Here is a 15,923-nt window from a genome sequence, read left to right on the forward strand (position 1 = left end):
TTGAGATTTTCAACTGAAAATAAATGGAGGAGAATACTTTAGTGATTTGGTTTCTCCCCTTTACTGATTTCCTATTACTTATCCTAAGTAGAGAGAAAGTAATATGGATTGCTAAGGGAAAAAGATAAGCTTTCTGAAAGTTCTTATGAGTTCTAGAACTTGTACACAAGAGAGATGTCAACCTTCACATCTCCTGCTGTTGTTGAAGCTAAGCTGCAGCTATACAGAAAGGAACTGGCAAGTGTATTACAGGGAAGGAGGGGGAAGAGGTAGGTCTTCATTCACTTGTTTGTTTCAAAGATCTAATGAAGTTTTCTTTTTCTTTTTTGAATGGAAGTAGAAAGTAAGTGGATGTAAACTTTACTCATGATTTCTGGAAGGTGAGGTCTAATTCTAATCCAAGCTCCATGTTGCAGATTTGGTTTATAAATGCAATAGAATAATTCTGGAAGCAAGTAATTCTGGTGATTCACTGTATTCCAAGGACTCACATAATAACTCTTTCTTATCCTAAAAGATACTTTGGATCAACTCTTTCTAGAGCTTTGGTGTAAATCTAGTGTCATAACAGTCTTGGGTGGGCCCAGACGTTTTTTAAAAATCCAGTTTAAATATTAATAAGAATATAGATTATGGGGCTGTGGTGGTAGCTCAGTGGTAGAGTGCTTGCCTAGCACCTGTGAGGCACTGGGTTTGATCCTCAGCACCACATAAAATAAGTAAATAAATAAGATAAAGGTATTGGATCCATCTAGAACTAAAAAAAATTTTTTAAAGAATACAGAATATTTTAAGGCTTAATAATCAAAACAAAAGTACATGGAGGCTGAATCCTTACTTGGACTCTTGGCATCTTCCATCTGAAAACTTCTTAGTTCAAAGAGTAATAATTCTGTACATCAAAGCAATAATAAATAGCAATTTTTGCGAAGAAAACCACATTGACATCTGCGGGTTAACCTGGTAATCAGCAACTTTTTGTTTTATGACTAATTCTAATATGCAAAGGAAAATACCATAGTATATGGTATGTTTTACTTGTACTTCATTTTAATTGAAATTTGGTTTTAAAAGATATTGTTAAGGACTCAGTCCAGAGAAATTTATGATGAAAATTTTAAATAGATTATTATTTAAAATACAGCATTGGAAAATGTTATCAGAATACTGGGCATACAATATGCATCATTTATTTTCATTATTATAGTTGGTGCTATTCATGAAACAAGTTAGAAGTATGCAGTGTGTAGGGATAAGCTATTTATTCTATACTCCTATTCCATAATAAAAAAGGGGGAAGATTAGTTATGTCACAGAGGTTTTTTTTGACAATCTCTGTGACTAGAAGAATTAGAAATTAAGGGAGAGCCTGGCATGCTGGTGAACACCTGTATTCCCAGTCACTCAAGAGGCTGAGGCAGGAGGATTGCCAAGTTTAAAGTCAGCCCCAGCAAGTTAGCAAGGTCCCAAGCAACTTAGCGAAATTCTGTCTCAAAATAAAATATAAAAGGGGCTGGAGATGTGGCGCAGTGGTTAAGCATTCTGAGTTCAAGCCTTAGTACCAAAAGAAAAAGAAAATTAAGAAATTAGAGAAAGTATTATAGGAGTAAATACCAACATATGATACTATTTCCATCTGAAGTAATCTCAAAAAATAAGAAGTTATGTATCCAATGGGGGTTACTCCAGGTGAACTGAGTCAGTTGCTTATAATTTTAATTTTTTTCATCAAATCAACAAAGGCATTTGGCATTACTATCTTATTCTTAAATATGAAGAAAGATAACTGGAAATGACTGATAAAATATTAACTCAAATCTTGCTTTCTCAAGCTCCTTGACTAATGTAATTAAGCACTTAAATATGATTTCTATTATCAGCATTCAATAGTTAATAGTCATCACTGTGATTAATTATCCATTAATGTTATCAACTTGCAAAATATAGAAATGATCTGTTTAGGAATACTGTTTTAAAGGTTAGCAACAGAGCACTGAACATACACAGCCATGTTTACTATTAGGACATGACATGTACTAAATATGTTTAGAGGGGTTAGGATTTAATTCCTCAGTAGCCCTTAATGTTTATTGCTGATACTTATATGATTCCCCAGTGGATTTAGATCCTTATATCAAAATACTCACATCTCAGGATTCATGTAAATAGTCAGTGCCAATTATCTTTGAAATTATTGACAAAAGTTAATTTAAAAAGTCATTAGATAATACTGTTTTCCTAATTTTTATCGCTTATTCTGGTCATGATCACTCAATACAAAATCCATTCATTTTATCTCTAGTAGAAGTAAATTACTTGATTACAATTCTCTATCACCTCAATAAACTATATGTCCCTATACCTGCAAAATTAGCAAAGTAAAGTATAGAAAACTTAAAGTAGAAAAGCTAAAAAGCATAGAGACCTTGGGTAGTTCCTCAGTTCTGTATACTGCTTGGCAGCAGAACAAATGAGCAACTACAGATAGCAATTGTCCTAAACTAGGTCAATACAACAGCCCAAACACTTTGTAAACACTTTCTTTGGCTCTTTCTGGAGATCAACACTGTTCTAATTAAATGCTGTAGCACAGAAGAGCTTAAGAGCAACAAAAGTGGTCAACAATAGTTATTTATCTAACATCTTTTATCCAAGAATCTTAGGAATCACCTAATGCTAATCAAACTCAATAACTGGGAGAGAGAAATACTAACATAAACTGCAAAGGCCAAGAAGAGAAATTAGGAATGTGTGTTTTTGAATAATCTTTGGGCGCTAAAGATTCTGCAGTTATCTAGTTCTGGGTAATGGAGTATTATTTGCCTTCAATAATCCTAAATTTAGGCATAAGAATGCAGTATTAAAAGTATAATACTACTTCTTACTATATCTCATTTGTTTGTATTATTTATTTTTTACTGATGTTTGATTTGTTGAAACTTGATTTTAAAAAATACTGTTTTAACGCTGTGCAATTCAAATTTACAAGATACCTTATTTTTAATATTTCATCTTAATATTCATAGTCTACAGTATCACACACCAATCATTTTATTTATGTTACCATTTAAGGGCAAGAGTTTATGATAAACTATATATACCATTTTCCTTGTGACCAACAGTAGAGCCTGTGAGATGGGACACTGAAGAAAGGTGCAATCTGTAGCCATGAAAACATTTTGTGCATGAGTGAAGTTAATGAATTTACAAGAAGATCAGACATATCCTTAGTCTCATTATCACCATAGTCCAAGTACACTAACTTGTTCAAATTCTTACATGAGATGATAACTGAAGGAAAAAGAACAAAAAGGTTGTACTTCACCATCTTAAGGTTCAGAGGGATGATGATGCTGGCTTATGATTCAATTCCCATATCGTAAAAAAACCTCATCTCTCAAATCATAAAAATTCAGTACTCTGGGATTATTATAAACTAAAGGCTTAATAGCCAATTACTACAACTGATGTTCATTGTGAGGGATTCATAGCTATAAGAAGCATAACTATACACACAAATAGAATTCAGTAAGGTAAACTTTCAAACATTTTTTACAGTAAGAAAGATGCTAGAGATTCTTATCAGTAGTTACTAACAGGTAAATGCTAAAGATCTGCATTCTTAAGATTACTAAAAAGAAATTCAATTTTATCTTTGCTCAGATGTCTGTTAGGCCTATTAAAGATAAGATAAATGTATGAACCACCAGTAGTGGTATTAAACCCAATCACTTTCAAGACAGGTTAGATTTAGAAATATCAAGAGATTCCAGAATTTGGTTGACACTAAAAATGGAACTAAAAAAGAAAGACTGCATACACTCTGCTGGCATGTCATACTAACCATTAGAGGAGGTAGTAATGTAAAGTGTTGGAATTTAAAGTACAAGGTAAGCATTAACTGTAAACAATTTGAAAGTATAAGTAACTCTACAAAACGTAGTAAATAGTTAGAATTCATATAAAATTAGAATTAAAAAAGCAAAAAAATAGAAATATTTAGTGAATTTACTCAAATGAAGGAAGTTTACATGATACAGAAATGAAAAATATTAGAAATCTATATACAATAAAAAGCGAATATAAATTAGCCAACTCCATGGACATTTCCAGTTAAACATTCATACAAATACATATTCACCTTTTTCTTTATAGATATAACACATACATACATGACATGAACATTCTGGCCAAAAAAAAAAAAAAAAAAAAAAATCAGAGCTTCTAAAAACATTCTCAAGTTTTAAAAATAATATGGAAAATGTTTCAATGATAACATTCTACATGAATGTAACCCCCTGACTTAATTATTTTCATGATTTCATCATGCCAGAACCATGGTTGTTTTAATTTTTTTTTTTAATTTCTTTTTTTGTTACTGGGTATTTAACCCAGGGTACTTTATCTTTGAGCTATCTCCAGCCCTTCTTATTATATATTTAGAGACAAGGTCTCCCTAAATTGCTGAGGCTAACCTTGAACTTGTGATCCTCCTGCCTCAGTCTTCTGAGTGGCTGGGATTACAGGCATGCACCACCATGCCTGGCAGGTTTTTTATTTTTTTAAAACAGATAAGGTATCATAACACATTGGCTTATTAATAATTAAGGCATTTGTATACACAGTATCTCAGTGTGGACAAAAGATTTTTAATATTGATTATTTACTATGATGTTTTAAACTTTCAAAGTCTATTCAACATAAGAAAATAGCTGCACACATTCAAGTGTTTTTTTATAAAACACAATAAAAAATTAATGATGATTGGTCTTTGTGGTTCCTAGTAGTAAGTCCTTATTTTTTCACATAGTATAAATTATATTCTTATGCAGGACTGCATTAAGATCCAGTAGTTCTTAAACAATGTTACCAGATAACCACATAAATCCTGAATGCAGCAAAGGCGAACAATCTTTGTAGTGCACTTTCACCTCATTGAAGTTGAAGCTGCTCCTTTTGGATATTTTTCCACTTCAATGTGAAGCAGATTGTTACGTTTTCATTAGTGGTTTCATTATGTGGATTTTTAAAAGAAAAAAATGGTTTCAATTTCTTCCACAGTTCACAGTTCTCAGAAGAGACCTATTTTTGGAAATCAGTCCAGGATGTTTTGAATAACCAATTGCTCTTTAGTAGATGAAATCTCTCAATGCAACTGTAATAAATAAGCATCTACGTCCTTAGAGGATAAAACAAAAATATTTCATTAGCCAGCATGGTAAATACAAATATATACATCCCATTTTCTCTTCACTTTTGTTGACTGATTTGCCTTAGTTTCTGTTTGTGGCCTGTGGAAAGTACAAGACCAGTCTTACTCGACTGGTCTATGTACTTGTTTAACACAGGCACTGACACACAGCAAGTGTTCAAGAAATGCCAGTTAAGTGCTGAGTGAATGTTTTGGTTCTTATGCTCGACCACTCTGCTTTCATGATTAACACTGACAGGAATTTAGTCAGTGCTATGTAAACTCAAGGGCTAGAGCTTAATGATAGCCTCTCTGTTTACTACCTCCAAAAAATTACAAATTAATTGAGGGTTTAACCTAAGGCCTGTTATTGGCCTTCAATAAATTGGTCATATATCACTCAATAGTCTTCAGTAATAAGCATAATACCTTAAGACCATGTTCACTATAAAGCTTTTCCTATTGTAAAAAATTAAAATTTAAAGCAAATTTCTTCTACTGTCTAGAATGCAAGATTTCTCTAGAGTAAGTAGATAAGTATATTCTAAAAATCTAAAACAACAAAAACTAAATTTATTTCTTTTTGAGTATCATTGTTAAGAATTCTATAGAGTAAAATCATACACTGTGATAACACACTTGCTTGATGTCATTTTGTTTCTGTTTTTGAAGGTATCCAAGAAGAATCCATGACATAAATTCTCTTATTTAGACTATTTTCTTAAACCAAAGACTGCATTTATAATTTTGGTTAATGCTCACTTATGATAGCAGTACGTCCAAAAATAGGGTGGAAATGTTTCTTAACAATAAATTCTTCTGTAATACAATTACCAACGGTTTATGGGGTTAAAATACCGAAATCCAAAATAGTAACATACCTTTTCCTTTAAGAGACAAATCAATAAAGATCAGTATTAAATTTATACTGAGAATTAAACAGTTCCCTTTTTCAAAAAGAATGATAAAAAAGCAAAGTAAAAATTAATACTCCAAGACCATTTAATTGTGCTCATCTTTTATTTCCTGTCATTATTACTAGTTTGATATTGTCTTTATCTGAATTTTTAACTTTTTTTCAAATATTGCTCTCTGATTGGAACTAGATTATTAAATGCTGTCTGGCACAGCATTTCTATGGTTATATATTTGAAACATATTCAATGGTTAATTCCTATTCTTACTGCCCAGGTCACTCACAAATCCAGAGGACTTTATGCCATCTGCAAATATGAGATTGATTTTAGACCTTCTTAGAATAGTACCAAATTATATTACCTAAAGATTTGAATAGTTTGTTTATAAATGTACAAGAGTATTATTTCTAATGTCTAACATTAAGCTTTAATATGAATTACCTTAGCTATATTACCAGTATATCCTGGAACCAAAGTAAGATGGTTTTCTTGTTCCCACAAGCCACTTAATTGTTGTTTTAAAATCTGAATATTTCTAGGAGGAAAAAAAGAAGAGACAAATAGTAGGATATGAACTTTGATAGTGAACACAATCCAATGAACATAATTTTTAATGTCCAGATTTTACCAGGAAAAACTATATTATTTGAAGTCAGGTTAACTATTTAAAATAGGACATGTCAATCACAGAAATTCAAGGTTATTTAGCTGTCTAAATAGATAAGAAAACAACTAAGCATTTGCAGCATTTGGAGAACCTGTTCTTGGGTATGAAATGGGAAATTCTGAGAGCTTATAGAGAAAATTGTGGGTGTTAAGGAGATTGTTAGGAGATTTTTGTGGCTTCATGACAATCTGGCTCATTTAGTCAATACCCACACATTTTCACACTAAGGTAATTCTCAAATATGATTATAACATAGTTTTTAGAATTGTAATCAACATCAGACTCTCAGGTTAATATCTAGATAGCCAAAGAACCCTGCAGAATTCCTCCATTCCTTATTCTCTTCCCCTATTCATAGAATGGATATGGGGGTTAAACCACTGTTACATTTTTTCTAAAATGAAGGGTGAGGGTTCTGCCCGGAAGGACACAGGGGATTACTGGGCTCTTTAATTTAATTTCCATGTGTGATTTTCAGAAACGAACAGTGTCTTAATATTCCTTCGAAAATGAAGAGAATAAATATTATATACTGATGATCATAGGATAAAATTACCACCCTGTTTAGTTAAATTGCTTTTCTGAAGAAAATTTCAGCAAAAATAATTATTATTATTTTTTATTTATGGTATTGGAGATTGAATCCAGGATGAATTTATTCTTAAAGTTATACTCACCCATCACTTATAATTTCTGTTTTGGATGATAGTTCTGACCACCACCTTTTTATTACAGCTTGAAGCCAGTTTAAACCAACTATCACATATCTGAAATGACATTGTATTACAAAATTCAAGTGTTTTCATCTAAGAAGTCTTTATAAGAGATAATACTATCCCCCCAACACACATACACACCGACCTTTCTACTTTTAAAAATATTTCACTACTTTTATGATGTATATCACCAAACTGTATTTTATGTAACTTGTTTATAGATGGTTTTATAATTGTTCATTAGTCATTTCACATTCTTTTCCTAATTTACTATAAGCTCCTTGAAAATAGAAACCATGTATAGCCCATGGAGCCAAATCCACTACTTATGCACTCACAACAAACAAAATCAAGCATGCTGAAAGAGAAAACTGAATTGAAATTTAGATTAGAACTTACTCTTCAAATTTGCTTTTAAGTAACGACTTTACAAGAGGCAACAAGTCTACACAGCAGCCAAGTGAGATATATTGTTTTTCTTCCTGTAAACTAAAAGAAATCCTTAAGTTATGAAAATACAAACAGGCCACAAATCACCCTTCTTTAAGCTGACTTTACTTTTTTTTTTTTTTTTTTTTTCCCTGAAAAATACTAATATTACCTGTTAGTGAGTACAGGCAGGCAATCTACCACAACTCCAAGATCTTCTATCCTGGGGGTACAAAAAGTATAGTATTCATTACTTAGCCAATTTCCTTATATTATTTCATATTATAATCTTCATACTGATTTTTAGAAATTCATTAACAAATAATCCCAGTGTCTAAGATGAGTCAGATACTGGGATACAGCAGAAAACAAAGATAGGACTTGCAGTCCAGTTTCTGAGTGTGTGTAGGTGGTAAGGGTGGGTCAGAGGTATACAGTAAACAAACAAGTAGAATATACAAAGTTTTGATGATGATAAATGCTATGGAGAAAAATAAAACAAGAAAGGAAGATAGGGAGTGACAAAATAACTTTTTAAATAAGACAATTGAGGAAGTCCTCAATAAGGTAATATTTGAGAGACTTGAATAAAATGAAGGTAATATACAGAAGGTTTTCAGTGTTCTGGTTGCTGTTAGACTGGTGATGAATATAATTTAAGCCATACAGTCTCTATGTATACTAAACATAGAAGTTTAAGTTTTTAGCTTATAAAAACAAAACAAAAAAAACCCCAGGCATTTCTAATATCACACTGAAAATTACTTGTACTGAACTAAGAGCATACTTACCTCACCAAATAAGCTACAAGTTCACTTATACTTCTCTTTCTCCAGAAAGTTAAAGCTACATTCAATCTCAAATTCCTGCTAAACAAAACTTGGGCCATTGTTTCATGATCCTGAGAAACCTGAAAGACAATAATCTAATTTGTTAAAAGCAAACTGAAACAGGATATTAAACTATTTTCTTCAATGGAAACAGTCTACTGACATAGTTTTAAATTATGCAAAGGTGACTCCTTATACTGAGCTCAAAAAGGAATACTGCAGTTGAACATAGTAAACAAATGATGTGAACAAATATAAAATCGTTTTTTTTCTTGCTACCATTTTTCTTTTAAAATCCAATAATTTATATGACAAATTATTTTTAGCTGACTCACAAACCTAGGGACTTAATTTGTAAGTGTGGATAAAAGGAAAAGGTAGACATGGGCTAGACATTACAAACTGAATGGTATAAGAAAGAAACCACAAAAACTTGGTTCTGTGACAAGTGATATAATATCATTTAAATGTGTCTACTTCTATATAATAAGGCAATACAATTCTGTTGTGAAAAGTTTAACACAGAACTAAATAAGATAAAAACTGGATATTCTCTATTGGCCTACAAAAAACATCCAGTTTCATTCCCCAGAAATAGTCATAGCTAATAGACTGATATGTATCTTTCCAAACCATATGCTAGACAAATAGGTACATATGGTTATACTCTGAAAAATTAAAATAAAAACTTATCTATACTTTTTAATCTTGCCTTTTCACCTATACTATATGAACATATTTCAACATCAAAACATAGGTTGACTTCATTTTAAAAAAATCAACAGTATATTCTCCAGTCTTCATATATCATGGTTTATTTAGATTGATTCTGGTTTTCATCTATTAATACCATGTATCAGTGAACATCCTGAAGTTTGTAAGTATGTGCACTTTTATTATGATTAATTTTATGATTAGAATAGCTAGCTGGTTTGCCTGAATAAAGCTTCCTCTAGGCAATTCTGAGGGACCAGCAAATATGCCTAGACTAAATGGTCTTTGGTGATCCACTCTTAAGGCAAGATTTGTCTGTTTCCCTTCCTTTACATCTCTATTGGCCAACTTGTTATTCTGAATATTTACAGCAGCCTGTCAATCTTACATATTGCTAATTTAGAGAAATGAAATAAATTATTGATTCAAATTTGTTCAATCTATAAAACTGTCTCAGCGAGTTACGATCACTCAAATAAGTATGTATTCAGTAGGTGCTAAATTATTCTGATAGAAGTATAAGGCAAAGAAGATAGCCAATAATGTCACAGGAATAAAGCTAAAAATGATTTAGAAAAATTACCTACCTCAGAAAAAAACCCACTGTATTTAGATGATGGGCTTTCTGTCTGTGAAGAACCAGAGTCACTGGAATTAACCAAATATGTTCGACTATCATGGCGTAATTTTTCAGGCAGGTGGCCTGCACAAGCCAGTTCATTTTCTTTATTTGCCATGTCACAGCCCCCACTTATAGGGGACTGTCTTTTTCTGTAACAAGGATTTGGAAAAGGATGTTGAACTTTCTTTCTGCGATAGATCACCTTTCGTAGTTTATCTGGGCTTTTCACAGCTTGTCCAACTGTTCTGTAATAAGAATTTATTTTCTTAAGTGAAAAGAATATGAAAACTTTTAAATGTTTAAACAGAGATTTAATAGGCCATATGTGTGACTGTAATTCACTAAAATCAGAAGTTAGAATTTAAAAAAAAAGTGTTAACTTTTAGTTGAGGAAAATAAAAAAGAAGTTACAAATCACCTGGAAGACAAATAAAAATAATAAAAATAAAGATCAAGTGAAAATAAAGACTTACTAGATATTATCTATTAAAAGGCCATTTGGGAAAAAGAAAATCACAACTCTTTTGAGATATCTGTTCTTTCTCTAACAAAGTGATAAACTCTGTCAGAATATTTTTAACATTATTTTGATTAAGGAGAAGTATATTTAATTTGAGTATGACAGAACACAAAAGAGCAAACCTCATAGAATACTGAGGTTCTCAAATGTTTTGGTGATAGGTTGGCTTTGCATTCTTAAAATTTTTCAGGGCTTAAAAATTTTTTTATATGATATTTACTGTATTAGCAAATAAAACTGGGAAAATTTAAAAATATTTGTTAATTCATTTAAAAATAATAGACTTATTACATATTATTATGGTATGAATCTTAAAAGTGCCCCAGAGGCCCATATGCTAAAGGTCTGGTCAATAGGCTGTGGTGCTAATGGGAAAGGATAGAATCTTTTCAAATAGAAGGAAGAAAGGTCATTGGGAGAATGCCCTTGAAAGTGATCCTGGACTCTTCGGTTGTCTCTTTTTCTCTTCCCAGCTACAATAAGACAAACAGTTTCTTTTGCCACATGTTCCCTACCAGGATGTATTGCTTTGCCACAAACCCCAAAGGCAACAGGGCCAAATGACCATGACCTCTAAGACTGTAAGCCAAAATAAATCTTTCCACCTTGTAAGTTTTTTTTATCTCAGGTATTTTTGCTGACCAACATACAGACTAACGGAATATTTTACCAGCCCCAAACAACTAAAAAAGAAAAGAAAAAAAGAAAAAAAAACTATTTTATAGATCAAACAACAATACAAACAAAAACAAGTAGAATAGCAATGTTTTGTTTTTGCAAATCTTTTAATGTCGTGTCACCCCTGGAAAAATACCATGCATTTGCAAGAGAGCAAATATAAATATAAATACATTTTAGTATTGTTATGAAAAGAGTTTTGACCTCACAAACTCTCTGAAATGGCTTCAGGAATTCCTAGGTCCTTGGATCACACTTTAAAAACCAGTGCTTTTGTAGAAAGGTGATTTTTTAGAGTTAGGCAGATCTGAGAATGCATGCCATGTTTACCACTTTTTGACTGACCCTGAACAAAGCAGTTTTCTTGTCTGATCTTAAGTTTTCTCACTATTAGGGGTAAGGGTACTTATTGAGTAGGACTGTTAGAAGGAAAAGAGATAATATTGATATTCGTATTAGTGCAGAGTCTGGATCAAAGGAGCTGTTAATAAGAAGTTAACTATTATAACAGAGTGTTTATTTTCCCCATATTTTCATCTTTACTTAGTTTTTGATATTTGCTGTTGCACACAAACTTTAAAAAAGTTCTTACCTATTTATATAAGCAGCCAACTGTTTTGGAGATTTCTTAACCTGAAAAAAAGAAAGTAAACAGTGGCATATTCAATACTTTACGACTGATGTCAACTAAATTAAAATTCAACAGATATATTTTTAAAAATGTTTTTAGTTGTAGATGGACACAATACCTGTATTTCATTTATTTTTTATGTAGTGTTGAGGATTGAACCTACTGCTTCCCATGTGCTAGGCGAGTGTTCTACCACTGAGCCACAATCCCAGCATTCAACAGATATATTCTGAGGTTAAAGCTTTTTCTGTCCTAAAGTTCAATCATTAGGCATAAGCTGGGTATGGTGGTGCACGCCTGTAATCCCAGCAACTTGGGAGGCTGAGGCAGAAGGATCATTAAGTTCAAAGCCAACCTCAGCAACCTAACAAGGCCATAAGCAACTTAGCAAGACCCTGTCTGAAAATACAAAAAGGGCCAGGATGTGGCTCAGTAGTAAACTGCCTCTGGTTTCAATCCTCAGCACCAAAAAAAAAAAAAAAAAAAAAAAAAAAATCATTAGGCACAACATTGTAGTTAGGTATTTGTGACAGAGCAACAAACTAATCTGCCTATTTTTCACATCTCTAGTCACATATGATGCTTACAGGGTGCTTAATATGTGAGTTGAGGTTTAATATGATTTAAAAGAAATTGTATCAATACTAATAAACTTTGTAATGGTGAACAAAAATAATTCTGAGCTTCCTCTTTTTTCGTTTGTTCTTTCTTAAAAAATATATTTTAGTTGTTGATGGACCTTTGTTTTATTTATTTATTTATATACAGTGCTGAGAATCAAACTCAGTGCCTTACACATGTAAGTGCTCTGCCACTGAGCTACAACCACACCCTTTTATTTGTTCTTTATAGTTATACATGACAGTAGAATGTATTTGGATATATTATACATATATGGAGCATAACTTCCCATTCTTGTGGTTGTACATGATATGGAGTTACACTGGTCATGTATTCATAAATGAAAATTATGTCTGATTCTGAGCTTCCTCTTGTATCAAAATATTAGAATTATAGCCATATCAAAACAGTATACTTACCAAAAATTTTTCAGAGCTTTAGGAATGTAATGGCTATACTTCTATAATTCTACTTAAATCTAGGACATTAAGCAAAATTATTACCCTTCCATTATTTAAACAATTTAACCAGAACTATCTATAGACCTGACAATTTAAACTGACCTACTTATTTCTTAGAAACCATGGACTTACCTCCTTCATGTTCTTATTAGTGAAATTAGAGATCTTTTTTCTAGGAAGATCAATAGAATGATCCTCAATAATATTATAAAAGTTCCGTTTTTTACCATTGTGAGTTTCAGATGCCATAATCTCTTAAATACCTAAAGAAAAACAACAGAAAATACAAAAAAGCAAAGAATCTGATCATTTCTTGTTAACACATAAACATCAACAGCTTCACACTGTGTAAAAGAGGGATATGAGTTAAAAAGAAGACTATCTTATACATTTTTAAAACCTTAAAACACAAAGGAAGCACAAGGCAGGGTATGCCAGGAAATTAAAGCTCTATCTGTTCTCATTCTTTAGTCACAACCAGTTGCAATAGTATTGCATGCTTCTGCCAAAGCAACAATTCAATCTCCCATTTCCCACATCACTAGGCATTTTAATGAAATCAGAATTCAGGTCCATACATTTCAATGGTATTCATGATATCACAATATATAGAAGCCTAAAATTTTAGAACATGCCTATAAAATAAAAAAGAAAAACCCTATGCAACCAGAGGAACCAAAATCAGATTGCATATATCTGAACATATATCTGACTTGCCCTATGCCTAATCTTTAAATTTTTTCTTTTATTCTTGTAGCCAGTTCTCCAAAGTTGTCCAATTCTTTTGGGGAAAAAAAAAAATCAATCCTCTCCTATTTACTTAATAATATCCAAAAGTGGAGGTGGTAGTAGAAATAGATGTTATCACTTCATTTATGAAATAAGAAAATTAGTGATTTCCCTACTTGTACATTGGTTTCACATAGGAAATTTATTTTAGGTCATATCCTGAACATAAACTCCTCCCTCATTCTTTCTTTATACAATAAAAAGTATTCACTATATGCTAGATCCTGGAGTTAACAGGATGATACTGAGATCCTGTTCTAAAGAATCATTTAGGAAGTTTTTTTAAAAATACATCTTATTGAGCCCTAATGTTAGAGACTCTACTCAGCATGTCTCTCTGGAGCAGAGTCTAAAGCAACTGCATTTTCAAAAAACTCCATGGGTGGTTCTGATGCACATTCCATATTTTCTAAAAATATGCACACACATCAAATCTTGCAAATAATTTTAGGGTACTGTAAGATGGAATCTTGCAGCTAAATAATGGACAGCCTTCCCACCTGTATCCCTAGGTTAAGAAACCTTGAGTTTTTTTGTTTTTTTAAAGTAAATAAATAATTCCAATAATTGCATAAGCATTCTGACAGAAAGGCACCTGGACAATTAGCAAAGCTTAAATGAGTCATAGAGGACAAACAACACACTGAGAAAATAGCATTCATAGAACTGAAAGGTATAAAGGAACATGGTTTATTTGGCAATCTCTTAAGTAGATACATGTGGTTGGGGCTTAGGCTGGGGGCCCGTTGTGGTAGAGAAATGAGGCTAGAGAAATAGGCAGCAAACAGACCATAAAGGGTTTTGTCCACAAGAACAGCACCCTCTCTTGTTTTTTTTTTTTTTTTTAATAAAACAAGGATACTTTTAGTTAAGTATAATGGATTGAACACATATGATTACTTCCATCCTTTCCAAAAACTTCATTAAAATGGTACTAGGGGTTTTTTAAAGGCATAAAACCTATGAGGACAAAGGAAAGAAGAAAAGATGAAGGCAACATTTTATAAACTGCAAAGCAAAAGTGGTCCTTGACTTAGCAGATCTGGGAAATCCAAATTCTAAATCTGCAATGAGAAAAGGTGAAAGCAGAATCTCTTAAAGGTTTAGGAACTGGCAATATCTACTCAAGAAGTGGGGATAAAGGTAACCTAAAACAAGTAGATCAAATGAATATTTAATTCATAGCTAGTTCCTTTCCCCATTTCAGTAAGAGACTGGAATTTTTTTCTATAATCAGTAAATGGGCTAAGGAAATGAGCAAACTTCATAGAAGAAGATTTACAAGCAATCAACGGATATATGAAAAAATGTTCAACATCTCTAGTAATAAGAGAATGCAAATCAAACTACCCTAAGATTCCATCTCACCCCAATTACAATGGCTATTGTCAAGAATACAAGCAACAATAGGTGTTGGCGAAGATGTGGAGAAAAAGGTACACTCATACAATGCTGGTGGGATTAAAAATTAGTGCAGCCACTCTGGAAAGCGGTATGGAGATTCCTTAGAAAACTTGGAATGGAACCACCATTTGACCCAGCTATCCCCCTCCTTGGTCTATACCCAAAGGACTTAAAATCAGCATACTACCGTGATGCAGCCACATCAATGTTCATAGCTGCTCAATTCACAATAGCTAGAATGTGGAACCTACCTAGATGCCCTTCAATTGATGAATGGATAAGGAAACTGTGGTATAAATACACAATGGAATATTAATCAGTCATAAAGAAGAATAAAATGATGGCATTTGCAGGTAAATGGATGCAGTTGGAGAATATCATGCTAAGCGAGATAAGCCAATCCCCCCAAAAAACAAAGGTCGAATGATCTCTCTGATAAGTGGTTGATGATACAAAATGGGGGTTGGGAGGGAGGCAAGAATGGAGGAAGGATGGATTGTATAAAGGAAAGAGGTCAGGGGAAGGGAAAAACAACAGCTTGAGACAAACACCATTACCCTATGTAAATGTATGATTACACAAATGGTATGACTCTACTTCATGTACAACCAGACAAACAACAGTTGTACCCATTTGTGTACAATGAATCAAAATAAATAAATTTAAAAAAAAGAAAGAAATGTAAAATAGAGTCCTTGGGATGGGAAACACCAGGCATAAATATGGTCAAAAG

At 32.4% G+C, this 15,923-nt stretch overlaps 1 protein-coding gene across 2 annotated transcripts in view; it reads right to left on the reverse strand.

Moving 5' to 3' along the window:
* Positions 1–15,923, reverse strand: part of Katnbl1 (katanin regulatory subunit B1 like 1) — a 51,935-nt gene that overhangs the window by 15,364 nt on the left and 20,648 nt on the right. The window contains exons 2-10 of one of the 2 annotated variants that reach the window (XM_047539113.1): positions 13,130–13,260; positions 11,877–11,917; positions 10,052–10,331; positions 8,712–8,830; positions 8,093–8,143; positions 7,891–7,980; positions 7,453–7,542; positions 6,550–6,643; positions 4,630–5,179 (exon numbers count right to left, since the gene is read on the reverse strand). In XM_047539113.1, coding sequence (XP_047395069.1) covers positions 5,147–5,179; positions 6,550–6,643; positions 7,453–7,542; positions 7,891–7,980; positions 8,093–8,143; positions 8,712–8,830; positions 10,052–10,331; positions 11,877–11,917; positions 13,130–13,246 — 915 coding nt within the window. In that variant the 5' untranslated portion in view covers positions 13,247–13,260 and the 3' untranslated portion in view covers positions 4,630–5,146. Of the gene's footprint in view, positions 1–4,629; positions 5,180–6,549; positions 6,644–7,452; positions 7,543–7,890; positions 7,981–8,092; positions 8,144–8,711; positions 8,831–10,051; positions 10,332–11,876; positions 11,918–13,129; positions 13,261–15,923 lie in introns of those variants that run through there. The other variant, XM_047539111.1, reaches the window with a different exon arrangement.

This window comes from Sciurus carolinensis, chromosome 2 (assembly GCF_902686445.1).
Source record: "Sciurus carolinensis chromosome 2, mSciCar1.2, whole genome shotgun sequence".
In the NCBI taxonomy this organism is placed as follows: Eukaryota; Metazoa; Chordata; class Mammalia; order Rodentia; family Sciuridae; genus Sciurus; species Sciurus carolinensis.